This window comes from Bos taurus, chromosome 14 (genome assembly GCF_002263795.3).
Source record: "Bos taurus isolate L1 Dominette 01449 registration number 42190680 breed Hereford chromosome 14, ARS-UCD2.0, whole genome shotgun sequence".
Taxonomy (NCBI): domain Eukaryota; kingdom Metazoa; phylum Chordata; class Mammalia; order Artiodactyla; family Bovidae; genus Bos; species Bos taurus.
Genome location: NC_037341.1, coordinates 66,422,956 through 66,450,475, shown reverse-complemented (window position 1 = coordinate 66,450,475; position 27,520 = coordinate 66,422,956). Strand labels below are relative to the sequence as shown.

Below are 27,520 nucleotides of genomic sequence, written 5' to 3'. Positions count from 1 at the left end.
GGGGACTGGGTATTTTGAATAACTGCCGACCCAAGGAAGAAAGCGCCACCCTGGGTGTTGGATATCTGGAGCCTCTGGCCTTGGGTAAGTGCATATTGTAACACAGGCATGTTAGAGCCTGATAAGGCAAGCAGTTTGTTGGGGGGGGGGAGGCGCGTAACAAACTGCCTGCAAAGTTGAACTGAGCGTTTGCAGCCATGTCTTCTAAAGTGGGTCAAGATGGCACTGGTGAAGTATGTTATTATAGGAACCAATTCCCTGCAGTACATTCCCGTTGTGTAAAATGTCTAGATTGGCTTCTCTTTTCCTGACTGAACTCTGATGGGTACAGCTGCATTTGGTGGCATTCCAAATCTTTAAACGTTGATAAACTAAAGAGTATGCCATGCTAACATCACTATTCATCCGAATGTTGTTGTTGTGTTGTTAGCCACAGTATCTACCACTGATGACTCCCTCTGCCCCTCTTGTCTCTTTCTGTACTCCATGAGGTTCTTGGAGGGAGAGGTTGGGTCTTAGGCTGTCTCTCTCACAAGCCCCAGTCCAGAACCTGAGCAAACTCCAAATGTGCGCTTTAATAAATATATGATTCATTACATGGATCTCAGAGCATATCAATCGTGCTTTTTGACTTCCGCCTTGGCTGCAGTTCAGGGCTGGAGCCAGTTCCACGCTCTGACCTTCACAGTCCTGACCCCTGACTGGGACAAGATCCAGATTCTTTAATGAATCATCTGGCATCCGACTTATTTGCTTCCACATACTCCTATAAAATTGGCATTGATCACAGCCTCCATGAAGCTATTCTTTGTTATTTGACAGAACAAGAGACAGCTCTCACTTTTTTTTAAACTGTTGTTTAGTTTTGTTTTTAATTTCTGAGAGAGATATGGGACCTGTCCCTAGGGCCAGCTTCATGGGCCTGCGACCTGGGCAGTACTCAGGGTCCCCCCACTTCAAAGGGCCCATGCTTGGGTTAATGTTCCACTGTCGTCATCTTCAAATTCCTAACAACCTTTAAACCAGAGACCTCGCAGTTTCAGTCTGCACCTGACCCACAAGTCAGGTAGTAGGCCCTGCTTATCTCATTTGTATGTCCCTTAGGCTCATGGCATCAATTTTTCAAGTCATGTGTGTTTAATATTTACAAAAACCTCAGTGGTTCAGAAGTTCCCTCAGGAAAAATAATCCGAGGGGCATGGCATGAGAAGCTTTTCCTCTTCTATTACATCCCCTAGCTACACTGACACCCATTGAACTTCCTTTGCCCCATCACTCTCTCATCTGCCCCTTTTCCTTCCAAATGGTAAGTCCCAGCTTTTGTACTACTTTCTGTTTCTAACCTTGGGGCTCACCAGCCCCTAGACCCTTGGGTATCCTGCTCCCATCCTGCCCAAGTTGTCCTCTGTCTCTCTCCTTGGCCAACCCCAACTTATCTTATGATTTGGAATTTAGCTGTCATCACCTCTGGGAAGTCCTCTGACCTTTCCAAAGCTGAGATCTGAGGTTCTCATAGCACCCTGTGTGCTAAAGATACCTAAGCACTTATCTTGCTGTTATGTTTTCTATGTATTACACTGTCTCCCTTATTAAATGATGAGCTCCTTATAGACATTCCACAGCGCCCTCTGGCATAGGCATGTGGCCCCCCTTTCCAACGCGGCTAGGGAAGGTGTTGAGCCCCGTTTTACATTTCCAGGAGTTAAGTAGTAGCTCTTGGAATTTCTCAGCTTTTTAATTTGTTTTGTCTCCACTGGGTCTTCATTGCTGTATGCGTTTCGGTGAGCAGTGGCTACTCTCCCGTTGCAGCGTGAGGGCTTCTCATGGCAGTGGCTTCTCGTGTTGCACAGCAAGGGCTCTAGGGCGCTCAGGCTTCGGTAGTTGCGGCACATGGGCTCAATAGTTGTAACTCCCAGGCTCTAGACAGAGCACAGGCTCAGTAGTTGTGGTCCATGGGCTTAGTTGCTATAAGATGTGGTATCTTCCCACACCAGGGATCAGACCCGCGTCTCCTGTATTGGCAGGTGGATTCTTTACCACTGAGTCACCAGGGAAGCCCTGAATTTCTCAGCTTTGAGAGGGCTCCTGAGGTCGCTCCTGGGACAGCTGCTTGCTGAGGTCATGGAGGTAGTTCAAGTGAGACCTTCCCTCCCCCAGAGGACTGTCTGGCTCTATACAACTCCCAGATCAAGTGTCTCTTGCAAACTATTACAGAGAATGGATAAACAAGGTCCTAATGCATAGCACAGGGAATTATATTCAGTATCCTGTGATGAATCATAATAGAAAAGAATAAGAAAAAGAGGGAATCCCTGGAGATCCAAGGATTCGGACTCAGCGAGTCCATTGCCATGGGTCTGGGTTCAATCTCTGGTTGGAGAACTAAGGTCCCACAAGCTACACAACACAGGCAAAACAGTAATAACAGTATGAAAAATATACATATGTATGTATGTTAAACTGACACCCTTCGTTGTACAGCACAAATTAACGCAACGTTGTAAATCAACTAAACTTCAACAAAATTAATTTTTTTTTAAATGTCTCTTCCTTCACCTTTTCTGGTCTGTATTCTATTCACCCTTTACAAGGCCCAACTGAAATGCTAATTCCCCACAGTTTTAATGTAATTAATCCCTCTGCTTTCCTGATGCATTTTGTTTGTGGCTGTAAGGATGCTTGGCACACATTCTGAATAGCATCACAGGGACTTGTGCACCAGTCTACACAATAAACTCTGGGAGCAGGAGCAGAATGTTCTAACGCTTGTAACCTTTATGTCTTACACACAGTCACCACCCAGAGTAACACTGGGTAATTTGGATCTCAAACAGATAGATTGAAATGTAATGTGTTCTAGAAAGAAGAAATTTGACAAAAGAAAGAGAGTGGCATTATCTGACAGAAAGAAAAAATTCCCCCTACTCATTGGAAAATACCTGAACTTGGAAGAAGGGGGCAGGGGAGGATCTAGGGAGAGAAAAACTGGAGAAGACGATAAGGGAAAAGCCCTGTGATGAAGAGGCTGCAAGTTCTGATGTCCAAGAGGTAAGAAGGGCTTAAAATCTGGAAATGAAGGCAGGTGGCACAGTGGTAACGAGTCTGCCTGCCAGTGCAGGAGACGCAGGAGACCCGGGTTCGATTCCTGGGTGGGGAAGATTCCCTGGAGGAAGGAAAGGCAACCCACTCCAGTATGCTGGCCTGGAGAATTCCATGGACAGAGGAGCCTGGCAGGCTACAGTCCTTGAGACCGCAGAGTTGGACACGACTGAGCAAACACAGTGAAGGCACCACGGGGTCAGTGAAGGATGGAGAGAAGGGATGACAGGTGAATTGCAGGGCAACCTGACCAAGGCCATGGAGGCTGTTGTCCTTCACCCTCGCAGAAAAGAAGCAAGCGTGTCCCCAGAAGCTGAGGCTTCTGGTAAAACGGAGCAGGGTCCTGTGGCTCCCCAGCCCCCTCCCCCATGTTCTCAGACTGCCATTTGTCTGTGGGAAAACTTTAGTCAAAAAATAAGTTTAATCAGAGAAATGAGAAAATGCAGAAACCAAGGAAAACAGTCAAACTAGACAAAACAATAATGGTTTAGTCGCTAAGCAAAGTCAAGGACCTTTTGGTTCCTCCTCAAGGGCTACAGATAATCTTCTGAGCCATATCCGGTGAGCTGTTTTATAGATACTGAAACCCCCACCAGGTGGACGGAGTTAACTACATGATGACCAGACTGCAGCCATGACATAAGCTGTCACAATTCCGAGAACTGGCCTCAAAGAAATGGGAACAAACTGACCCTGGAACGGAAGACTAACTGTACTTAAAACAACTAGATATGCTGATCAGCCCTCTACATAACCAATCCCCCCTCACAGCCACCCCTGCCACCCCACTGCCGGCATCCGAAATAAAGCAAACTTTCCTTTCCACTCACCTTGCCTCTTTATTGGCTTTTGAGCAGAGCACTTTTGGTTACACTAGGGATTGGCACCCCACTCCAGAGCTCTTCCCTGGAAAACCCATGGACGGAGGAGCCTGGTAGGCTGCAGTCCATGGGGTCACTGAGGGTCGGACACAACTGAGCAACTTCACTTTCACGCATTGGAGAAGGAAATGGCAACTCACTCCAGTGTTCTTGCCTGGAGAATCCCAGGGACAGGGGAGTCTGGTGGGCTGCCATCTATGGGGTCGGACACGACTGAAGTGACTTAGCAGCAGCAGCAGGGATGAAATCAAGGTGACTTGTCTAAACGGCACTGTATGACTGCAATCAGTGTTCCAGCTACATATGCTACTGTTTGAAAAACAAGTGATCAAGCTGTGACTAATTACCTGGGGAAACCACTGTTCCTCTTTTGTGGCCAATCCATATATTCTCTTGCATCCAAATAAATACAGTTCCAAAGTCACTGGCATAAAGTGTTTGTGTGTTTGTTTTAATTTTATTTGCATTTATTTTTTGCTGCATTCCATAAGCTTTTGATTCTTCGGTTTCTTCTGGGATACCTTTTTTCTTCTGTGCAGCCTCCTCTTTCTAGTTTAGGAACAATGTGATCTTTCTCAGTAAGGATCGCCTCAATGTCCAAGGAGAGCTCATGGATGGGTTGATCTCACTGGGAGCTCTGTAGGTCTTGTGCCACATCTTCGGGGCTTTGTTCGCCTCGATGTGCTCAATGACCAGAGAATCTACATCTCATCCTGAAGCTCAACATTACCCTCTGCATTTTGGAGCAAGGGCACGAAAAACCTCAGCACTCTTTTTGGGTCACCAGCCTGTGTCCAGCACGACTCTTTGGCCCGTGCATGCCTCCCAGCTCCACCATAACAATGGAATGGACACACTGCTTCTTTAAAATGACCTCCTTCAGATTCTTGGTGGCTTTTCGGATATGCATACCCTTAATGGCCGGAGGGTTCACAAATGTTCTTAAAGTGAACACGAAGATTTGCATGATTTTGTGGGGTTTCTGGATCGATTTTTAGAGGTCACTTCAGGCTGCTTACCGGAAAAGCTTAAGTGTTCTGCTGCTGCTGTTAATTTTTGATGCTGCAGCTCGGCTTGCAGGATTTTAGGCCCCCTACGAGAGATGGAAAATTTGAACTTGATGGTGAAAGTGCAGACTCCTAACCATGGGACCACCAAGGAATTCCTTGACATTAAATTTTACTTAATAAACTTCACTTGCAGGATGTATTGTTTCTCTCTTCCTGGCTCCTTTCTCCAGCTAAGAGTCCTCTACTCTGTCTCTCTTCTTATCAAAAGCAATTTGGCTAGGGTCTGTAAATTTCGAATATTTGAAGATTAAGCTCTCAGAAGTACAATTCCTTTGAATCAATGAGTCACTTGCTTAATGAATGTGAAATTCTGGTGGGGAGGGCAGAGCAGGAGATAACTATGGGAATGTGCTGGGAGTCTGAATTTGGAATGCAGCACTCCCCATTCTTATTCTTTATTTCCGTTTCTTCTCAAAGCACTAATGCTTGTCCTAGCGCTGGTTAAAAGTGGTTTTGAGCATCATTAAATATTAATGGAAGATTGCAGGGAGAAAATTATCTCTAATGTGAAAGAAAACTCGAATGTGAAGTGAAAAAGCACAAACTGAAATTTCTTGTTTGCTGCCCCTGATTAACTCCCACAAGTACGTTCTTGTTGTTCAGTAGCTATGTCATGTCTGACTCTTGGTGACCCCATGGACACTTGCTCCCCTGACCTTCACATGCCAAGCTCCCCTGTCCTTCCAATCCCCCAGAGTTTGCTCAAACTCATGTCCGTGGAGTTGATGATGCCATCCAAACAACTCATCCTCTGTTGCCCCCTTCTCCTCTTGCCCTCAGTCTTTCCCAGCATCAGGGTCTTTTCCAGTGAGTCGGCTGCTTGCATCAGGTGGCCAAAGTATTGGAGCTTCAGCTTTAGCATCAGTCCTTCCAATGAATATTCAGGGTTGATTTCCTTTATGATTGACTGGTTTAATCTCCTTGCTGTCCAAGGGACTCCCAAGAGTCTTGTCCAGCACCACAATTTGAAAGCATTAATTACTGCCATATCAGTAAACAAGGATGTCACAATCATCAGCAATTGCAGCCCTCCAAAGTGAGCCGGTGAGCCCCAAGAGAACTCAGGACGAATACTTGCCATCTAGTAGCCATCAGACTGGAGAAGGCAACGGCACCCCACGCCAGTACTCTTGCCTGGAAAATCCCACGGATGGAGAAGCCTGGTGGGCTGCAGTCCATGGGGTCGCTAAGAGTCAGACACGACTGAAGTGACTTAGCAGCAGCAGCCATCAGACTACAGCTACTCCCTACAGTGAGCCCTGATGAACTCAGGATCTGAAAAAAATACAAGAAACTGGCCCCAGATAGCTGAGGTACATATCAAAAGAATAGTTTCAGTGAGCTCAGACTCTCCCATCTTCCCATACATACAGACATGTACCTTAACTTGGGATATCTAATTTTAATTTACAAAAAATTTTTGACGTTCAGACTATCTGCCCATTGTTGCAAAATTACTATGTAACCTCGCTCGTCCCCTTTGCCTCCTAGCAGCAAGTCGTTCAAGGTTATTTGAGATGGTGTTTCCCAGGCTTGAAGTCCTAAAAATTCCCATTGAGTGAAATATAACTCTCAACTTTTAGGCTGTATTTTTTAAGTCAACATAACTAAAAATAAATAAATAACCCTTCCCTGAAAGCCACAGGGGAGTTTAGGTCTTTTGAACATGAGCTGCCTACACTCTTTCCTTGCTGCCTGCAATAAATCCTGTTAAAGTACTCTCACCACAACCCACTATCAGTATATTGGCTTTACTGTGCAGCAAGCGAGCTGACCCAAAATTCGGTCCAGTAACATAATTGCCAACATTCACTGGATCATCAAAAAAGCAGGAGAGGGATTTCCCTGGTGGTCCGGTGGCTAAGACTCTTTGCTCTCTATGCAGGGGGCCTGGGTTCGATCCCTGGTAAGGGAAGTAGATCCCTCATGACACAACTAAGATCCCACATGACACAACTAAGACCCAGCTCAGCCAAAAAAAAAAAAAGCTCTAAAAACAAAAGAAAAAGCAAGGGAATTCTCCAAAAACATCTACTTCTGTTTCACTGATTATGCTAAAGCCTTCGCGTGGGTCACAACAAACTGTGGAGAATTCTTAAAGAGATGGGAATACCAGACCACCTGACCTGCCTCCTGACAAACCTGTGTGCAGTCAGGAAGCAACAGTTAGAACTGGACATGGAACAACAGACTGGTTCCAGTTTGGGAAAGGAGTGCCTCAAGGCTGTATATTGTCATCCTGCTTATTTAACTTATATGCACAGTACATCATGTGAAATGCCTGGCTGGATGAAACACAAGCTAGAATCAAGATTGGACAATTACCAACAACCTCAGTTATACAGATGATACCACACTAATGGAAAGAAAGCAAAGAAGAACTAAAGAGCCTTTTAATGAAGGTGAAAGAGGAGAGTGAAAAAGTGAGCTTTAAACTCAGCATTCAAAAAATGAAGATCATGGCATCCAGTCCCATCATTTCATGCATGGTAAATAGGGAAAAAGGTAGAAGCAGTGACAGACTTTATTTTCTTGGACTCCAACATCACTGCAGACAGTGACTGCAGCCATGAAACTAAAAGACATTTGCTCCTTGGAAGAAAAGCTATGACAAAGCTCAATAGCATATTAAAAAGCAGAGACATCACTTTGCTGACAAAGGTTTATATAGTGAAAACTATGGTTTTTCCAGTAGTCATGTATAGATACGAGAGTTGAACCATAAAGAAAGCTGAGTGACAAAGAATTGATGCTCTTGCATTGTGGTGCTGGAGAAGCCTCTTGAGAGTCCCTTGGCCAGCAAGCAGATCAAACAAGTCAATCCTAAAGGAGATCAGTCCTGAATATTCATTGGAAGGACTGATGCTGAAGCTCCAATACTGTGTGCCTCCTGATGTGAAGAGCCGACTCATTGGAAAAGACCCTGATGCTGGGAAAGATTAAGCGCAGGAGGAGAAGGGGACGACAGAGGACGAGATGGTTGGATGGCATCACTGACTCGATGGACATGAGTTTGAGCAAACTCTGGGAAATGGTGAAGGACAGGGAAGCCTGGTGTGCTGCAGTCCGTGGGGTTACAAGTTATCTGACACAACAGAGACTGAACAACAAACAACCTGCATTTACAGTTTTTGCCTCTGTGAGAAATTCAATTTTCACTTGGGGGCAAATGTCCAGGGAAAAATAGCTTCTAGCCTCTATCCCCGCTCCCCCGATCCCCCTGATCTGATGGCTAAGATTCCTGGTTTCCATTCAAGCTACCCAGGTTCAACTTCTTGTTAGGTGATTAAGATCTCACTTCATGCCACCACTCATTGCTGCCTTGCCAAGAATACTACTATAACCATGTATCTTTTATTTGTAACTTTTTATTTTTTATTGGAATATAGCCAATTAACAATGCTGTGATAGTTTCGGGTGCACATCAGAAGGACTCAGCCATATATATATATATCCATTCTCCCCCAAACACCCCTCCCATTCAGTCTGCCCTATATCATTGAGCAGAGTTCTTGGTGTTATACGTAGGTCCTTGTTGGTTATCTATTTTATATACACCAGTGTGTACATGTTGGTCTCATGGAAGCATTTTTAAAGGTGACATTTGGGGTGAGAACCGCAGGGGGTATGACCTTCTTCTGATTGGTTGGTGGTGAGGTTAGAGGGTGATGTTTCAGGAATATTAATCATCTGGGGTCTACTTCATCATTATCCACCTGCGGTAGGGAGGTGTGTCTTAGTTTCTGCATAACGACTAAAAGGTATGTGTCAGATTGTTGTGCATATCCCTTGAGGAGCATGTGGGATTCTGTATGAACACTGGACTGTTACGACTTTTCTTGCTGAGCTGCTTTTTCTTTGTTTCTGCATTCCCTCGCTTCTCTAGTCGGCAAGCACTCCTGCCTGCTCTTTGAAGCTCAGGGCAGGCTTAGGAGACTAAAACCTTTTTCTGCAAACAAGAAATGGGAGCAGTGGAGGGGTTTTTGTATCCAGAGGGCCTTGCAGAGTCCTCCTCGGCTTTGGTGTTCATTATTATTTCTTATTGGGGCTTGTGGTTGACATCTCTGGGGATGACTCTAGAGTTCCTTGAGATCCAGGTTTACGCTACACAATAAGAATGTGACAACTTTATAGCCTCGTAAAACTATTCTTGCACTTAAGCAGCCTTATCTCATATTCCTCTTCCTTTCTATATAATCTGTCTTCAAGAAATATAGATCCAACTAGTCTTTCTCTTTTTCCAAATCCAAAATGAAATGGCATCCTTTCTAAGGAGGAGGAGGAGGTTGACACATGCTGTATAATAATCTTAACTCATTTGAGATGCTTGGCTTACACAGTGATTAGCAGATAACATAGAACAAGGAAGGATTCTTCTGAGGTAAGAGATAGATGGGTTGGACACCTGGTGTTTGTCAAGTGGAGTAAAATTCAAGTTTTTTCTCACCCAGACACTCCACAAACAACTGTTAGTCACTCAGTCGAGTCCAACTCTTCGCAACTCCGTGGACCCCATTGCCTGCCAGGCTCTTCCATCCTTGTGATTTTCCAGATAAGAATACTGGAGTGGGTTGCCATTTCCTTCTCTTGAGAACAAAGCTAGAGGCAAAACCTGAGCTCTGCTAAAGTAAAGAGATAAGGTCCCAATCCTGAGGTCAAGGAAGACTTCCCTGTCTGTACAAGTGCAGGAAGTGTTCTTGAGGGTCAAAATTGGAGGGAGTAAGTGTGGACACATGCCCACAGGCCTCTATGGTCGGATCCATCTTAGCAAAACGTGAATGCATCTTGGGGATGGTCCAAGGAACGGTCAGATGTGAAAAAAGAAACAAGATAATTGACCAAAGGTAAACAATGACCCCAGCTTCCCAGGTGGTTCAGTGGTAAAGAATCCACCTGCCAATGCAGGAAACAGAAGAGATGAAGGTTCGATCCATGGCTCGGAAAGATCCTCGGGAGAAGGAAACAGCAACCCACTCTACTATTCTTGCCTGGGCAATCCCATGGACAGAGGAGCCGGGCAGGGTACCGTCCCTGGGGTTACCAAAGGGTTGGACATGATTTAGTGACTAAACAGCAACAAAACAAAGACCCGGAAGGACTGTCCTATATAAGTGATTTAAATCACCTCTTTACTGGCCCCTCCTCACTCAGGATGCCTGCATTCCTCTCCAGGTGTGTGTCTCTGCCTAGTTTCTGATGTAGCGCAGTCCTCGTCATTCAGGATGGCCACACTCCTCTTTGAGTGTGTATTTCTCTCTGGCTTTGGACTTACTGTGTTCTTCCTCCTTAGAAAGGATGCCATACCCTTTCTCTCTGGTGTGTATCTCTGCTCCGCTTCTGACTTAATAAATAAACTGCCTCTCTACTATGTGTTCTCCCATACATTGTGCTGGGTCTGTAATAATAAACTTTGTACCTGTTTGTATAGTTTTTGCCTCCTTGAAACTTTCTTGCTTTCAAATGTGGGAAGGAGCTAGGGCCACTTTGCTTCTAGCCTCTAGCTGCCGGTGGTTTGGTGGCTAGGTTTCCTGGTTTTCATTCAGGCTTCCCAGATTCAGTTTCTGCAGAGGAAACTAAGATCTCTCTTCAGGATCACTCTCTCTCTGAGATCACTTCCAGACGAAACACTAGATGGGAGGAAATAACCGCAAACTGGAATCCTAGGAGTAACTCTCTGTGTTGGGTCTCGTAGGTGCTACCCAAAAAAACTGGGTTCACCTCTTGGTGGGTATGGAGCCAAGACAGAACCAAAACAAGGATTGTGAAAAGACAGGATCTATTACTTGCAGCAAGAAAGGAGAACACTGGGGTATCATCCCCAAAACAGTGTCTCTCTAAACAGCAAAAGGGGAGGAGCTTTAAGCTAAGGTTCCATGTGTATTCATGAAGGGGCATGGGGATCAGAGTCCAAACTTGAGTTGACTGAAGTCATGAGGGTCAGCAAAGGTCGACAACATCATCCCTTAGAGCAGTGGTCCCCAACATTTTTGGCACCAAGGACCAGTTTCCTGGAAGACAACTGCTCACCTCCTGCTGTATGGTCCTGTTCCTAATGAGGGGTCGGGGGTGTTGGGGACTCCTGCCTTAGAGGATGATTGCACACTGGAAGGGGTTTAAATTCTGCAGAACAGTTCAAGAAAGTGCGAAAGGTTAATGGTTACCACTGAAACACTCCAGGGAGTCTTCACACCTGATTTGTTATCTTTGCTATTGTTCCTTTTCTTGCCCCTTAACAGTTTTTTCTTGTGTTCCCTTAAGATCTTTCGTGCTTGCTGAAGCCTGTTCAAGGACAAGCCCTGGGGTCAGTCTTAGATCACAAAATGGCTTAGGCCAAAGAAGGCTTCTCTTATGCCAAGAAAGCCATGCCTGTTTCTCTTTTTTCCCCAGGACTCCTTACCTTATCCTCTTACACAGAGACCTTGTGGCAGTACTTGGCTTAACGACTCTTTCTTTAGAGCTGCAGTCACGATTTAAAAACGCTACCTGAAGCGCAAGTGTAGTACACATTCTATTTTCTGGGAAAAGATTACTACCACAGTGAATGAGCTGGGAAGCAGAGACAGACTGCTCTGGGCGGCTTCACCAGCGGTTCAAAGGACTGCAGTTGGCCGGAATAACCCTTACCGTTTCCCTCCCCCAGCCAACCTGCAAGATAACAACGGGAATGGCACCGAACGTACAGAATATCTGCAAGATACAAGTGGAAGAAGAAAAAAAAAACCCAACACCAACTAGACTATAAAAGAATCTCGAACCGGTGGTGGAGTTACACGAATGACCAAACGGAAGACGGGAGGCCCAGAACTCCACCGGGGGCCTACTCAGGGACTGCCAGGGGTGAGGGTTGATTGATTTCTGTCCCCCGGGGCGGGCGGCGCCGGCCGCCGGCCGCCGGCCGCCGGCTGCCGGATGGAGCCCGCGGTGACGTCACAGGGCCCGGGCGCCCGTCACGTGGTCCGCGGGAACCCCGCCCCGCCCCTCTCCCCGCCCTGGTCCCGCCCCCTTTCTCCGCAGCCCTCGGAGCTCTGGCTCCGGCCGAGGTTCCAACTGCGAGCTCTTCGCGGGGAGAGGCGAGGGGCCCGGGGCCAGTGGTAGGCGGACGGGGGCCGGGAAGAGGGAGCGAGGGTAGCCGGGGAGAGAGGGGCCGGCGACAGCCGCGCGGCGCTCAGGACCGACGGCCAAAGCTCCTGCGAACTTGGGCGCAGAGTCGCGCCACTGCGCCCGCGGCCCGAGCGATGAAGATGGTGGCCCCCTGGACGCGGTTCTACTCCAACAGCTGCTGCCTCTGCTGCCATGTCCGCACTGGCACCATCCTGCTCGGCGTCTGGTACTTGGTGAGCGCGACCCGCCTGGACGAACCCCGCCCCCCCCCGCCCCCTGGGGTTGGGGTAGGGGGCGCGCACCTGCCTGGGAGGAGCGCGGACGCCCCGGGACCCCCCGGGAACCCGGCTTCACTTTTCACACCCCCTCATGGGTACCGGCTTCGGCCCTCGGGGTTGGGCGAAGCCGGCGTTAATCCGCCTAAAGTTATATTATTAGAAACTTAATTCTCTGGGCGGGCGGCTCCACGATTCACCCACCCCCCGGCTCAGCCAACCTGTGGCGGGGGCTGCGGTCAGGACCCAGTGTTCGGGGTGGGGATGGTTTCGGGGGGTTGGTGCGCGTGGGCTGGGGTCGCGCTGAGCAAAGGGGGCGCCCCAAAGCCTTCCGCCGGGAGCCGGCTGGGCCTCCCGGAGCTGCGCGGTTTCTGGCGAAAGCGCGCTTTGATGGTCAGCGGAGCCCCGGCACCCCCATCCCTGCCTGCGGAGCACGTGCCCGCCTTTCCTTTATTCTCTGCGTCCGCTGGGCTTTGTGCTTTCGACGGGTCGGGAGAGCCGTCGAGGCAGTGAGCCGGCACCTCTTGCTGTCCGCCCCCACCCTCCCCCGCGCCTGCCAGCTCTCCCGGCCCGCAGGTGCCCGGGGTTTTGCTGGCTCGCCTCCTGCGCGCCTTCGCATCCGGAGTGGGAATGGCTGGGGGTGGGGGTGCCCTACCCACATGCTTGTTGTAAAGCCCTTACCCTAGGAGGGGCTTGCCTTGTGATTCACTGCGTTTCAGTCGGCCCTGGACAGCCATTTTACACCCACTTACCTCCCCCCCCCCCCAAACCCCCGATTTGCAGGTGATCCCCAGCTTCTTAGCCGACCCCGAAGGCCCATCTGGTCTGTTAGTTTGTTTCTAGATATGAGCTTTTTACTTGTCTGGGGAGCAGTGATTATCAGGCGCTAGTGAGGCAACTTGGAGTCGTGCCCTGTACCAGCTCCAGGTTGATTGGTGCCCCACCCCGACCCAGACTGCACCAGCACCCGAGTCGGGTTCCGCTGCATCGTGGTTTCTGTTCCATCATGATGGAGAGTTAAGCCCGAGCCTCTGGGCGCTGAATGCCTCTGCACCAGGAAGAAACACCTTAGACGTGGTAGTAAGATGGCATATAGAACTTTTTAGTGGTGGTACATTCTGATCTTCTTAGTCATCAGAGTGTTTTGGTCTGTTGATAGTTCAGTGTTTTGATGTAACACGGACGTAAGTCGAATTGTGAACTCGTCTGTGGTGCCACTGTAAGCAAAACACCCCTCTCCCCCAATATGGTGTTCTCTGTGCTATTTATAGTTGCAAGTTTCCTTTATTCAGTGACTGTCACAGGCCACACAATAGAAGTATTTGGCCTTAAAAGCTTTCAGACAAATCTTTAATATATGTGGGTTCTTACTGTGCGGCTTGAATGCAGAGAGAACATCTGGGTATTGGCTCTACCCTGGTTTTACTGAAAGCAAAAAAAAAAAAAACCCCGGAAATTGAAAGTTACAGCGAAAGAATAGTGGGTGGTCTTGAAATAGTGCTTTTATTGATAATCAGGATAGACAATTTTATCCACATGTCTTGTGTCCTCCTTGAAGATGTTGAAATCTGCAGGGTGCAAGTACATCTATGAATGTAATTTGTAAAATCTAGGGCACTGCATTAGGCAAATGGACTACGTGATCTACAGGAAAGATAAATCTACTTGAGCCCTGTTGTTGGCGGTAATCCAGTAGGACACATTGGTGTGATAAAAGGAGAGGACTCTGCAGGCTTTGTCCACAGCTTGAGCGTGCTCTTTGGGGAAAGGAGTTATTGGGATGCAGGTTTTAGCATTTGGAACGATGGCTTTTTGAAAAATAATTAGAAAGCTTTTCAGCAGATGTAAATAAGCAAGCCATGTTGGGGCTTCCCAGGGGTGCTAATGGTGAAGGACCCGCTTTCCGACGCAGGAGACAGGAGAAACAGGTTGGGTCCCTGATGGGAAAGATCCCCTGGCGGCAGAAAGGGCGAATCACTCCAGTAATTCTTGCCTGGGAAATGCCCTAGGCGGAGGAGCCTGTGGGCGACAGTCCACCAGGGTTGCCGATTGTTGGAAACGACTGGAACGACGTAGGGCACACAGTGTACACTGCTGCTGCTAAGTCGCTTCAGTCGTGTCCGACTCTGTGCGACCCCACAGACGCTGTATGCTGCTGGTCATCTTTGTAAGTCTTTAGCTTTTCTCAAAACAATTTAAACTTTTTTTAAACTAGTGAGTTTCCCTCATCCTTTTACATATGTAATTTGGTTATCCAAAACTTTGATTTACGCGTACATTTTTAAGATGAAGGAGCTAAAGAACAAGGCATCTCTTTCTCTTTCCACCAGTCATCTGGATGGAATGAGGTCACTATCAAAAAAAAGTAGAGTTTTCAGGAGAAAAAAGGGTAGGAATATAGATATTCAAAAAAGAGTCCATTGAAAGGAAAGGTAAAGTGAATCTTTTTTATGCATTTTCTAATTGTTTTCTACCATGACCATTTACTAAGCTCCTGTGTGCCAGGCCCTATTTGTGCTCAGTCGCTTCAGTTGTGCCCAACTCTTTGCGAACCCATGGACCATAGCCTACCAGGCCCCTCTGTCCATGGAATTCTCCAGGCAGGATTATTGGAGTGGGTTGCCATCTCCTTCTCCAGGGGATCTCTCCGACCCAGGCATGGAACCTGCGTCTCCTGCATTGCCAGCGGATTCTTTTACCACTGAGCCACTGCGGAAGCCCACTATACTATTGATAGCACTACTTTTTTTGGCTACACCACGAGGCTTCCCTGAGAAGGGGTCAAACTCCGCTCTCCACAGTGAAATCGAGGAGTCCTCATCACTGGGTCTCCAGGGAATTCCCTGGCTTCCTTGATGAAAAAAACCGGAGTGAATTATGAGAAGGCTGTGAGTTGAGTTTATTCAGTGTCTTACTCTGTATAAAATAGCCCAGGGGAACAGCCTCTCAGACAGCTCTGAGAAACTGTTGTGAAGATGTGAGGGAGGAGCCGGGATATAAGAATTTTTTGCTGTGAGAAAACCTGTAGTTGAAGTCCTGAGATGAGTGTTAATCACGGAACAGGCAAATCAGGTTAATGATTTTATGTATCATTTTCTAAGTACGGGAAGATGCAAGAATCTGTGAAAGCTGAAATTTCTCAGGTATGGACCTGCATTATCTTGGGGATCTGTCTGTCTCTAGCCTGAATTCCCCTCAGTCCCAGAGTCCTGGGTGACTGTGGTGGCTAACGGCTTGATCCTGGTAGAACTGGAATGGCAGGCAACATTTTTCTCTACAGTTCTTTGCATAAGCTTAGTTTTTACATATTCCTGGTAGATTTTTTTTAAATTCCCATTTTACAGAGGAAAAACCAAGGTGAAGAGGTTAAGTGATTGCAGCTTGTGGTCTGAGTGATGTTATTGGTCTGTGCTGTTTCCAGTTTTACCTTTTAAAAGTTGTGTGTTTTGTTTTTGCCTTGAAATGATAAAGGTTTCCTTTAGTCCAGTTTTTTTTTTTAAAAAAGCATATTGATTTCAGGTATCTGTATTAGCGATCACTTTTCATTTACTTTTTAAAAATTTTTTTCCCTTTAAAAATTGAGGCATACTTTACATATGGTGAAAATCACAGGTATTAAGTGTACAGTTCATTGACAAGACCAATGTTTGCACCTTTGTAACCCACACCCTTAGAGAACATTCCCAGAAAGTTCCCTCGTGCCTCTTCTCAGAATATCCCCTCCATAGACAGCCCACCCCATAGGTGTTTTGCCTATTCATATAAATGGAATTATACTGTAGGTGTTTTTTTTTTTTGTATTGGGTTTCTTTAACTTAGCATAATGAATTTTACATTCATTCATGGTCTTGGAGTGTGTCAATATTTGTGCCTTATTATTGCTGAGTATTACTTTGTTATAAGAATAGACCACAATCTGTTTATCCATTTGCCAGATGATGGACATTTGGGTTTTTCCAGTTTGGGGCTATTATGGATAAATCTGCTCTGAACAGTCTTGGAAAAAAAGAGCTTGTGGGGACTTCCCTGGTGGTCCAGTGGTTAAGACTCTGAACTCTGAATTCATGGGACCCAGGTTCGTTCCCTGGTCAGGGAACTAGATCCCACATGCCAGAAGGAAGAGTTCACATGCCGAGACAAAGATTCCGCATGCTGCAACCAAGACCTAGCACAGGAAAAGAAATACATATTAAAAAAAAAAAGTTTGTGGACATCTGGTTTTATTTCTCTTGAAAAACACCTTGCACTGGGGTTCCTGGCCGTCGTGTGTTTTAACTTGATAAGAAACTGCCAGGTATTTTCCAAATTGCCATTTTTCCACTCCAGTCCACAGGGTACGAAGCTCACTGGGTGTGGAGTGGGAGCTGTTGGTGACTTGGGTTTGAATTTTCCCCTATGTGGCTGATGACCTGAAACAGTTTATTGTTTTTTTTTTTTAATCCTTCAGATTTGTGAGAACTCTATATTTTGGTTAATAATACTAGTATAGTCCTTTGTTAAATATATTGTTTGTGAATATTTTCTCTCAGTGTGGCTGCCCACTGATTTTCTTATTAGTCTATTTTGATGAACTGGAGTTTTTAATTTCAGTTAAGTTCAATTCACGTTTTTTCTTTTATGGTTAGTACTTTCTGTGTTAGTACTTTGTTTGCCTACCCTGAGATTGTAAAGATACTCAATTTTCTTCAGAAGCTTTATGGCTTTAGCTTTTATGTTTACATCTGGTTTAGTTCTAAGTTTTTTATAGAGCTTTTGTGTTTTGTGTACTGCGATGTGAGGTGGAGGCTTGTGTTTATTTAGAAAGGCAGTTTAATCATTAAACCTAAGGAAAAAGTTGATTTCTCCCATAACCTTTAATAGCTACAAAGGTTTTTTTAGAAAAACAAGTAAGGTGCATATCCTCACCGAATGAGGATTGATTTGTCTCGGTTTCCAGAGGGATCACAATTTGAAAGGAATACTTGACACAGAATGCTTGCCATGTGGGCTTCTAGGATTTCCTCTCTTCAACAAAACTTAATATTCTAAGCCTGAATCCGTTAACTTCCCCAAATTCGCCCGTACTCAGATTTGCCCACACTAGTCTCCTTCGACCCCTGACTCAGATTCCTCGGATAGCTGCCTCTGTCCCCCTTGCCATCTGGATCTCTTCCTTTATTCCGTCTCCACGTTATATTGATTTTTTTTTTTTTTTCCAACCTCCTGAGTGCCTTATTCTGTCCTGTTCTTATTCTTGCTACCACTTCTCTCATTTAGGCTCTCATTAACTCTCACTTTATTATAATAGAATCATAACTGGTCTCTCTGCTTCTAGCCTTGCCATCAATAATCCTTTTTTTTTTTTTTCGGTCTATTGCATATGCAATTTCCAGAGGTATTTTTCTCAAACACAAATATGAGCTTGTCATCCTACTCCTAAAAAACGTGGGCTCACTACCTCCGGGAGATGTGTGTTTCATGACCCTTGTGTTTCTCATCTGCTGAAGTCGGCTTACACAGTTAAGCAATGCGGTGGATTTCACTGCATCCCTTTCCCTCTCTCTCCCAACCCCTCCCCTTTCAGGTTACCTTCTTTAGGATACAAACGGCTGCCGTATATGCCAGCCAGTACTTAAGCTGTGAGTCTTGAGATTTGTTCAGATTTGATAAATTTATCTGTACAATCCTGAACCAAACAGGCCATGGTTATGTGACTAGAATATACTGATAAATTTAGGTCTGGGATATGCTTCCCTTGAACTGTTGGTTGGAGGGCTGTGAGTGGGGGCGGGGTGGAGTGGGATTAATTTAACAAATCATTGTGAGAGCAGAGGGTTGAGACATCTGGAGGCTGTTCCTGGGAAGAGAAAGAATGTTTGGAGAACAATAATAAACAAAAAAAAAATCCCTGCTGTATTCCTTATGCTAAAGGCCACATTAAAAAAAAACACAACTTTGTTTTGTATCAGAGTATAGCTGATAAGCAAAAAATGTTGTGACAGTTCAGGTGGACAGCAAAGGGACTCAGCCATTCATATACATGTATCCATTCTCCCCCAGACTCCCTGCCATTCAAGCTGACACACAACATTGAGCAGAGTTCCCTGTGCTCTACAGTAAGTCCTTGTTGGTTATCCATTTTAAATACAGCAGTGTGTGCATGTCGGTCCCAAACTCCCTAACTGTTCCTTCCCCTGGTCCTTCCCCCCAGCAACCATAAGTTCTTCTCTAAGTCTGTGAGTTTCTTTACTTAGATTCCACATATAAGGGATGTCATATGATAGTTCTCCTTTTGTGTCTTGGCTTCCCCCAGTGTGACAGTCTCTAGGGCCATCTATGTTGCTGCAAATGGCATTATTCTTTTTAACGTAAAGCCTGCATTTCTTATGGAATATATTTTGCCATCAGGACTTGCATTGCTCCTGACACCCTCAAGCATACTTTTTCCTTTGTAATTTCTTGCATTTTATCCGATGATTTTCTTAGTATGTTTTAAAAAGTGGTGCTGATAGTTGGAAGAATCTGTCATTGACACCCAGGATGGGTCCCCCTTTGTGCATAGCATCCTTTTTATCATTTTCTGAGTGTATTTTAGGTTAGTCTTCAACAAATACATACTGAATACCTCTTTGTGCCAGACACTATTCTTTGGGGAGTTGGCCATATATCAGATTATAAAGGATGAAAGGGCTCAGAGTAGCTGGTCTCCTTGGCTTTATGACCTGGCCTGTCAAATAAGCAACTAGTTCACTTTGAAAGTCACAGCTTGCTTGTGTACCCAGGCCTGGTGGGTTCTTTTTGTATCCTTAGAAGTCCTGGTGTAATAACTATTGATTTCTGTCTGGATAGTAATAACTGGACAGTAAAGCCGACATCTCGCATTTGTGGAGTGATTGATACGCGGTTTTCAGTGGACTTGCACATTTGTTCCTGTTTAGACCTCAAAGCATCCCTGGGGTCAGGCTCGATAGGTGATGATATGCTCCTTTTAGATGAATAGTTTCTTTCCAGCTGTCAGATTCTGTACCTTGGTCCATAAGTCCAGGGCAAAATAGGGACTAACTCGTAATACGTCGGTCAGTCTTATTACCTAGTGTTTTCCTGACTATATTAGATTGTAAAAGACTGAAATTCCAGAGTAAGGAGTATGGATGTTATTCTGTAGATAGTGAGAGGCACTGAAGAATTATTAACAGGGGTGAGAGGGTGAAAGCAGTTTTTAAGGACGATGGAACGGGCCAGCTGTTTTGGATGGCCCGGGTGACAGGCAGGGTGTGGACAGCCTTCCAGATGGGAGAGGCTGCTATGTCAGGTCTTCCCACCAGAAGTTTCTCATTGCTAATGATGCAAGTTATATGAATGAGAACTCTCACTGGTTAGTTAATGATACAAGTCTATCATGGCCACCCCGCTTCTCTCCATCATCTGAATTCAGGAATCGAACAGATTTGGGACAGAAATGGATACTGGGTTTTTGAGAGATGTCTAATGAGTCCCTTTAAAAAAAAAATACAGGCCTCCCCACCCACAAATAAAAAGGATCAAGGGAAGTTTTATGAAATATTGTCTGGTGAAGATTTCAGTGGTATTTACTACCTTTTTTAAAAAGCTTCAAAAATTATTTTTGTTTATGATTTATGGCTGCACTGGGTCTTCACTGCTGCATGTGGGCTTTCTCTGGTTGTGGTCCGTGGGCTTCTCATTGCAGTGGCTTCTGTAGTTGCGGAGCCCAGGCTCTAGGGCGCGCTGGCTCCTGTAGCTGCAGCGCGTTGGCTCAGGGGCTGTGGCTCATAAGCTTAGTTGTCCCTCAGCCCGTGGGCTCTTCCCCGGACCAGAGATAGAACCTGTGTTCCATGATGGATGTTCATCCCGAACATTTTAAAGGCAAGCTGAACAAGAAATAAAGTGTTTGTTAATATCACTCTCTCTGGGTCCCACTATAGATACATTTTAACGTAATGTGAAAAGTCCTGAATATTTATTAGACTGACTGATGGTGAAGCTGAAACTCCAATACTTTGGCCACCTGATGCAAACAACTGACTCATTTGAAAAGACCCTGATGCTGGGAAAGATTGAAGGCAGGAGAAGGGGAGGACAGAGGATGAGATGGTTGGATGGCATCACCGACTCAATGGACATGAGTTTGAGTATACTCCGGGAGTTGGTGATGGACAGGGAAGCCTGGCGTGCATGGGGTTGCAAAGAGTCAGACATGACTGAGCAACTGAACTGAACTAACAAAGTGGTTAGCATGAGTTTTGCACCAATGAAAGGTTGTTGCTGAATGAAAAGACGCTGGGATTCTTGGCCTCCAGAGGAGAAGAATTCAATCTGGGGCCAGAGACGAGGCTTGATCGAGGCTTGATCGCTCAGAGCTTTTGTGTAATAAAGTTTTATTAAAATATAAAGGAGATAGAGAAAGTTTCTGACATAGGCATCAGGAGGGGGCAGAAAGAGTAACCCCCTGCTAGTCTTCAGCTGGATGTTATATAGTCACTAGCAGTCTGTTAATGAAAGAAAGGAATGTCTTAAAACTCAGAATGGCACCAGGCCCCTCATCCGTAAGATGCATTTTGGGATAATCTTGGCACCCCGGGCCATGATTCATCCCGGGCCATAAAACGATTGACTTGATTCTTGAAGAAGGGCAGATTACCATACAAATAGTTTCGTTTACATAGATTAGGGGAACAATATCTGAGTATAACACTCTGGTTTGTCAAGTAGGTTCTGAGCCGTTAGGCTGAACTGACTTAAAGACAGAGTCTGGGTTGAATGCACAGTACATTAACATAGCTTAAGAAATATATTTCCATAAGAAAAATGCATTGGTTAACTCAGGTTTGAGAATAGTTAACTTCAGGTGAAACCCGTGTCATTATGGCAACACTGTATTTTAAGAGAAACCTCCTTTTAAATTTGTATAGAGAAGGAAAAAAATACCTCTAGTTTGTTTCCTCCTGCCACTTAAGAGAGATAAAAATGTCTGACACTTGCAGCCTATTTCTTCCATTTGGAGACCCCTGGCCTTCCTGCCTGTTACCCTCACCAAGATGTGGATTCTGTGAAACACTCATATCGCAGTAGCCCAAAACAAGATGAAGGACTTAGCGGCATGGTAGGCAGGGAGATGGTATCTTCAGCTGGGGATTTACGTATCCAGATACCCCTGTTACTGTGATGGAAGGGGAGAACAGATTCCAGGGCCATCTACTAATCTGACATGACACCTAACAATAGTCTTATTGCTGCGATCTTGTTGCCTGTTGGGCAACTGGTACTAATTATTGGAGGCATTAATTCCAGTATTACAAACCAGTACATAATGGGCTTTCCTGGTGGCTCAGATGGTCAAGAATCTGCCTGCAGTGTTGGAGACCTGGGTTCAATTAGTGGATCAGGAAGTTCCCCTGAAGATGGAAATGGCAATCTGCTCCAGTATTCTTGCCTGGAGAATTCCATGGACAGAGGAGTCTGGTGGGCTACAGTCCAGTTAATAATTCTAACAAATAATTGCAAATAATCGTTCAAAAGTATCACAAGACAATTTAAGCAAGTCATAAAATGGTTGCAACTACTGATAAAACCAAGTAGTATTCAAATGCAAATCATCAGTGGAGTTTTTAATTGCTTGTCAAAAATTTATTTAAAGATAAAATGAGGGCACATGATAGCATTTTCATATGAAAGCAGCTGGTGTCATCTGTGTAAGACATCAGATAAAGCTAGCTAGTGGATCAGGAAACCACAACTGCTTATGGATGAGGGCTTCCCATCTCAAAGAAAGTGAAAGTGAAGTCACTCAGTCGTGTCTGACTCTTTGTGACCCCTTGAACTGTAGCCTACCAGGCTCTTCTGTCCATCGAATTTTCCAGGCAAGAGAAAAACCCACTGGAGTGGGTTGCCGTTTCCTTCTTCCCATCTCAAAATAATTGTAGAAAATACAAGCCTAGAAGGAGTGTTGATGTGTATCTGGTTATTTTCTTCCCTTCATTTCATGTGTTAGGAACTGTGTGAGCTGCTGGCAATACAATATGATTCAAAATAGACCCCATCCTTGCCAACATGGCATCCAGGGTCTAGTAAGAGGAAATTGCCGGTAATGAATGTGTATTAATATTGGAACACATAATATTAATACATGTAATATGTGTATTAATATTGGGACATAATTGTGATAAGCAGTTTTGGCCTATCTGCTGTTTTTTTATTTCTATGGCAGTAGTGATTCATTCAAGAAATTTAATATATGTACTTAACAAAAGTCTAGACTTAGTAATGTCTTTGCCTTTCTTTTGAACAGTATATGTCCTTGAACTCATATTTCTTGTATTTTAGTGTCTTTTCTTTTTAAAGCTTCCCCAAGACACTGACCTATACAATCCGTGTTCGCTTAGAGTTGGTCACGTATTTACACCTGTCCATCATTTTCTCTTTTTGCAATTACTATAATTTTTATTCAAAAAATGGACATTCTACACTCCGCATGTGGAAAGTACATGACCCATCATTTTCTTGACCAGCTGTTCGGGATCACTGTCCTTCTGACTGATGTGCGTATTTAAACATCTCCTTTAGTGAGGGTCTGTTTTGTTTGTTTGTTTTGCTGTGCCAAGGCTTAGTTGTGGCTGTGAGTTCTTGGTTGAGGCATGTGGGACCTAGTTCCCTGACCAGGGATTGGACCCGAGCCCCCTGCATTGGGAGTACGGAGTCTTAGCCACTGGACTGCCAGGGAGGTCCCAGTGAGGATATGTTGATGGCAAACTGTTATTCTTTGAAACTGTCTGTATTTGGCTCAAGTTCTTGAAAGATATCTCAGTGCTTGTGTCTGTGCTTAGTCGTTCAGTTGTGTCCAGCTCTTTGTGACCCTTGGGACTGTGGCCCACCAGTCTCCTCTGTCCGTGGGATTTTTCAGGCAAGAATACTGGAGTGGGGTCGCCCTTGCCTCCTCCAGGGGAATCTTCTCTACCCAGGGATCAAACCCCAGTCTCCTAGGCCTCCTGCTTTGCAGACTTGATTCTTTACCCTCTGAGCCATCGGGGAAGCAGTCCTTGGTTGACAGTTGCTGACACGTTCAAGCTCTCCATCCACTGTAGAGTTACGCTTTGCTGCTAAGAGGTCAGCTGCCAGTCTTGTTGGCATTTACTTTTTTTTTTTCCTTCTTTTTTTACAAAAATACTTGGTTTGCTAGGTAGGGTCTTAGTTGTGGCGTGTGGGATCTTCGTTGCTGCACGTAGGATCTTTTGTTGCGGAGTGAGGGCTTTTCTCTAGTTGTGGTGTGGGCTCTGTAGTTGCAGCACGCACGGGCTCAGTGGTCCCACGGGACGTGGGGATCTTAGTTCCCTGACCAGGGGTCGAACCTGTGTCCCCTGCGCTGGTAGGCAGATTCTTAACCACTGGACCACCAGAGAAGTCCCTTGACCTTTACTTCTGATTCATTAGGTCTGAGGTTGGTCCTGTGGTTCTACATTAGTAACACATGTGGGATGATGCTGAAACTTCATTTTGCTGACAACACTTTTCCTTCTCCTTTTTTTTTTACTGAAGTATAGTTGGTTTACAGCGCTGTGTTCATTTCTGCTGTGCAGCAAAGTGACTCAGTGATACAGACCACACTTTTGATAGCAGTGGTTTGTGGACTCATACATTTCTGATGCTAATTTTCTTTTCTTGGAATCATGCGTGTGTAGTCAAAACTTGACTTTTTATTCCTTCAAACAGGTTTTAATAGCAGAAAGATCATAGCGCCTTTGTGAAAGTGTTTAAAAGATTGGGGGTGGGCAGAAATAAATGGGAGATTGGGATTGACATATACACACTCCTATTTATAAAATAGATACTAGGGACCTACTGTATAGCACAGGGAACTCCACTCAGTAATCTGTAATGACCTATATGGAGAGTTTTTTTTTAAAAGAGTGGAGATATATATATATCACGGATTCACTTTGCTGTATAGCAGAAAGCAACATAACATTGTGAATCGGCTATACTCCAGTAAAAAATTTTTTAGAAGTTTAAGTTAGTAAAATTTCAGTAGGTGCTTTCTTTGATTCTTGTTATTTACCTGAGAATATTTCTTTGCCTTATTTTTTTTCTCCTTTACAGGTCTTTAGAAACTAAAAGGAAGTTTCTTAGATAATCTGTTTGTTCTAAAGGAAGTATGTAAACCGGAATAGAATCTTAAAAGATACTTATTTATATTAGTGACAGTTGTTAATTTACTGGATAATCTTTTCATTAGTTTACATTGAGAAATAGCTTAGAATGGTGATCTTCAGAAGCTGTTTACTTTTGAAGTAATCTAATGCTATTTTCTTTTAACTAAAAGTAACGATGTCAGATATTAATATCACCTTCAAGAATGTTTCATTACCTAGATTCATAGTAATGAATATTTATGGTATGCATTTTATGTATGGAAAGGAGAAAAGCATTATTTAACAATTCAGCATTATGATTGCAAAGCATTTCTTTGTCTATGAGTAGTTAGACTGTATCATTGGATTTTATTTTAATGTGACAATTAAAATTTTTTGAAAACTTAGCTATCAAGTTATACATTAGCAGCTTTTTATTCTAAATTTCAAAGTATGTGTACAAACTAGAAGTGCATTTTTTGATCTTTAATTTCAAGTTTTGGATTTCTTTTTAGGTGATTTAAATGTATTGCTATTTTGTAAGAAAAAGTTTAACTCTAAAGTACAAATAACAACACTGTTCTTGAATGGGATGCAAAATTTGTATTTCAGTGGTTATCTGTTATTGCCTCTTCCCTTTCACTAGTAAAGACATTCTGTTTTATGAGTTTCAGTTTTGTCTTTGGTAAATAGCTGTGGGAATAAAGTATTATTTTATGTATTGAAGCTAAGCAGGGAGTAATAATCACTTTAGTTTTTCAAAGGATGTTTCTTTTTTTTTTTCATTTTAATGATAATCCAAGTTGTTGGAATAGGATGGTTGCAAATAGAGACTAACAGATCTAATATAGAGAGCATCTCAGAACACAAAGAGCACCAGGTTTGCTGCCCTAAAAAAATTAAATTAGCCATTTTTGCACTTAATATTTTCTCTTTTCCAGATGCTGGCCTTCTAAACCTTCTGGTGCTTGATACTTCTTTATGCACATTATAAACTAGGCTCTGGCTTGGCCTATCTCTTTATATTCAGAGATCCAGAAAGTTCTTTAGGGCACAAAGGTGGGGAACACAGTTCTTCCTGTCCACACCTGCCTCTCAGGTCTCCCGGTGGCTCTTTGGACAGCCTTCTTTCTGGCTCCTTCTGTCCACTGTCCAGACATCTTTCTTATCATTCCGAGAGAATATAGTGGTGACTCAGCCCGAGCATGAAGATCGGAACCCGACCAAGTCCATTCAGGGAAGTGGGAGTTGCAAGTCTGTCTCCCTCTGCTCCCTAGCCTCAGCTCACATGAGAGCGGCTGTCTGGAACACTCCCTTGAAAAGAATTCTGAGCCTGCTGCCAGCGGATTGGTTAACAGAGTCGCCAGGCCTTGTGAACCGGATGCGGTGGCTTCTTGGGTGGATCCTGGGTTACTGGAAAGAGCATGTATGGCAATTGCAATCAGGACCCATGGCTGAGTCTCAGCTGGAAAGGTCACAACTCCCTGCAGGTTTCCCTGTGAATCCTGGGAGTCCTCGTCTGTGGAGTGGTTGTAGCAATGATCACGCCACTTAGGGCATGCAGAACTGCTTCAGTAATAGGTAGGAGGTGTGGCGGTGGTTTCTTGATTTAAGCCATCACCCATGCGGAAGGTATATGGAACTGGCGGCACTAGGCTGCAAAGTAAATCAGGAGGCCTGCGCTGAACTTGGGGGCTGGGGGAGGGAGAACTGTTTAATGCACTTTTAAAATTTGCCTGCCGAAGTGGGGCCCTAAGGAAAGATTCAGTGTCAACTTGACTGCTTAAACTTTCTCCTGCGCGCACACTGTGTAAACCAGAGGATTTATAGCTTCCCTATTGAAAACACCGGCTTTACTTAAAATCCAACTCAAAGGACTGCCAAGGGCTGCTCATTTTTACCTTTCTCTTTCCTTGAACTTTCTCTTAACATTTAGTTCTCAGTCACTTAGCCTGATTCCCTAAAATTATTCATTTGTGCTGTAATCTTTGTCTCTCGAGATCTCCGAGTCTCTTACTTTCTGGTGTTTAGAAGGTCCTCTTCCTACAGAGGTTTTCCGTTGCCTCCCTCTTCTCCCCAGCCACAGTGTAGCAGAATTCCTTTTTACTCTAAATGGAACAGCCAGTTTATTTGGCTGTCCTCCCCGCTAGACAGCAGACTAGCTTGAGCGGGGATTAATATGTATTGATGTTAGCCTAGTGCTTGGCATATATTTGTTGGCTAATAGCTAATTTTTGAATGATTCAGTGGATGAGTTAATGTTACAACATTTATTCTGCATTTTATTTGGTTGCTGATGTTTGTTTATCTCCTGCACTACTAGGATTTTATGGTGAATTAAATTTCCCCCAGCATGTATTTACCACAGTTGTTTGAGTTGAAATAGTTAAGTGTCAGAAATTTATTTCACTATCAGAACAGGACCCTGTAGACAGGGTCTTACGTGAATAAAAAGCACATTTGTGTCAGAATTCTAAAATTAAGTACATTTCAATTAAAAGGCCCAAACTTGGGACTTTCTGGTGGTCCAGTGGATAAGAATCCACCTGCCAATGCAGGGGACGTGGGTTCGATCCCTGGTCTGGGAGGATTCCACATGCCACAGAACAACTAAGCCCACGAGCCACAATTACTTTTTTTTAGTCAAACTTAATTTCAGTTTTCCTGTCGAAATTGCACTCAAGTGGAAGGCGCATCTGCCATTGATAGTTTTTAGAAGATATTTCCAAATATTGCTGCAAAAAAATTAGGCAGCTGTCCAAAAACAGTATTATCAGATTATAATTTATAGTTTTAAAATTTTAGCCATTTTATTGTGAATATTGCACACATAGAAAAAGTGCACAGAATATAAACACCTTGGTTATCAACTGAGCAAACATTTGGTGTATCTACCACCTAATTGTGACTTCTTTAAAAGGTTACCCTAGAGGTGACAACATATGTCCTTGACTTTTAAAGATTCTCACATT

The 27,520-nt window shown here is 44.5% G+C and overlaps 1 protein-coding gene and 1 non-coding gene across 5 annotated transcripts in view; both read left to right on the top strand.

Annotated features, from left to right (window-relative positions):
* The first annotated feature begins 12,050 nt into the window (after positions 1-12,050).
* LAPTM4B (lysosomal protein transmembrane 4 beta) overlaps positions 12,051-27,520 on the top strand; it is a 65,040-nt gene continuing 49,570 nt past the window's right edge. The window contains exon 1 of one of the 4 annotated variants that reach the window (NM_205802.2): positions 12,051-12,384. In NM_205802.2, coding sequence (NP_991371.2) covers positions 12,286-12,384 — 99 coding nt within the window. In that variant the 5' untranslated portion in view covers positions 12,051-12,285. Of the gene's footprint in view, positions 12,385-14,500; positions 14,594-15,214; positions 15,315-15,521; positions 15,570-27,520 lie in introns of those variants that run through there. The other 3 variants (XM_010812166.3, XM_025001440.1, XM_010812165.2) reach the window with 3 other exon arrangements.
* Positions 16,450-16,522, top strand: TRNAQ-CUG (transfer RNA glutamine (anticodon CUG)). The gene has a single exon. It is a non-coding gene; the product is annotated as a tRNA-Gln (tRNA).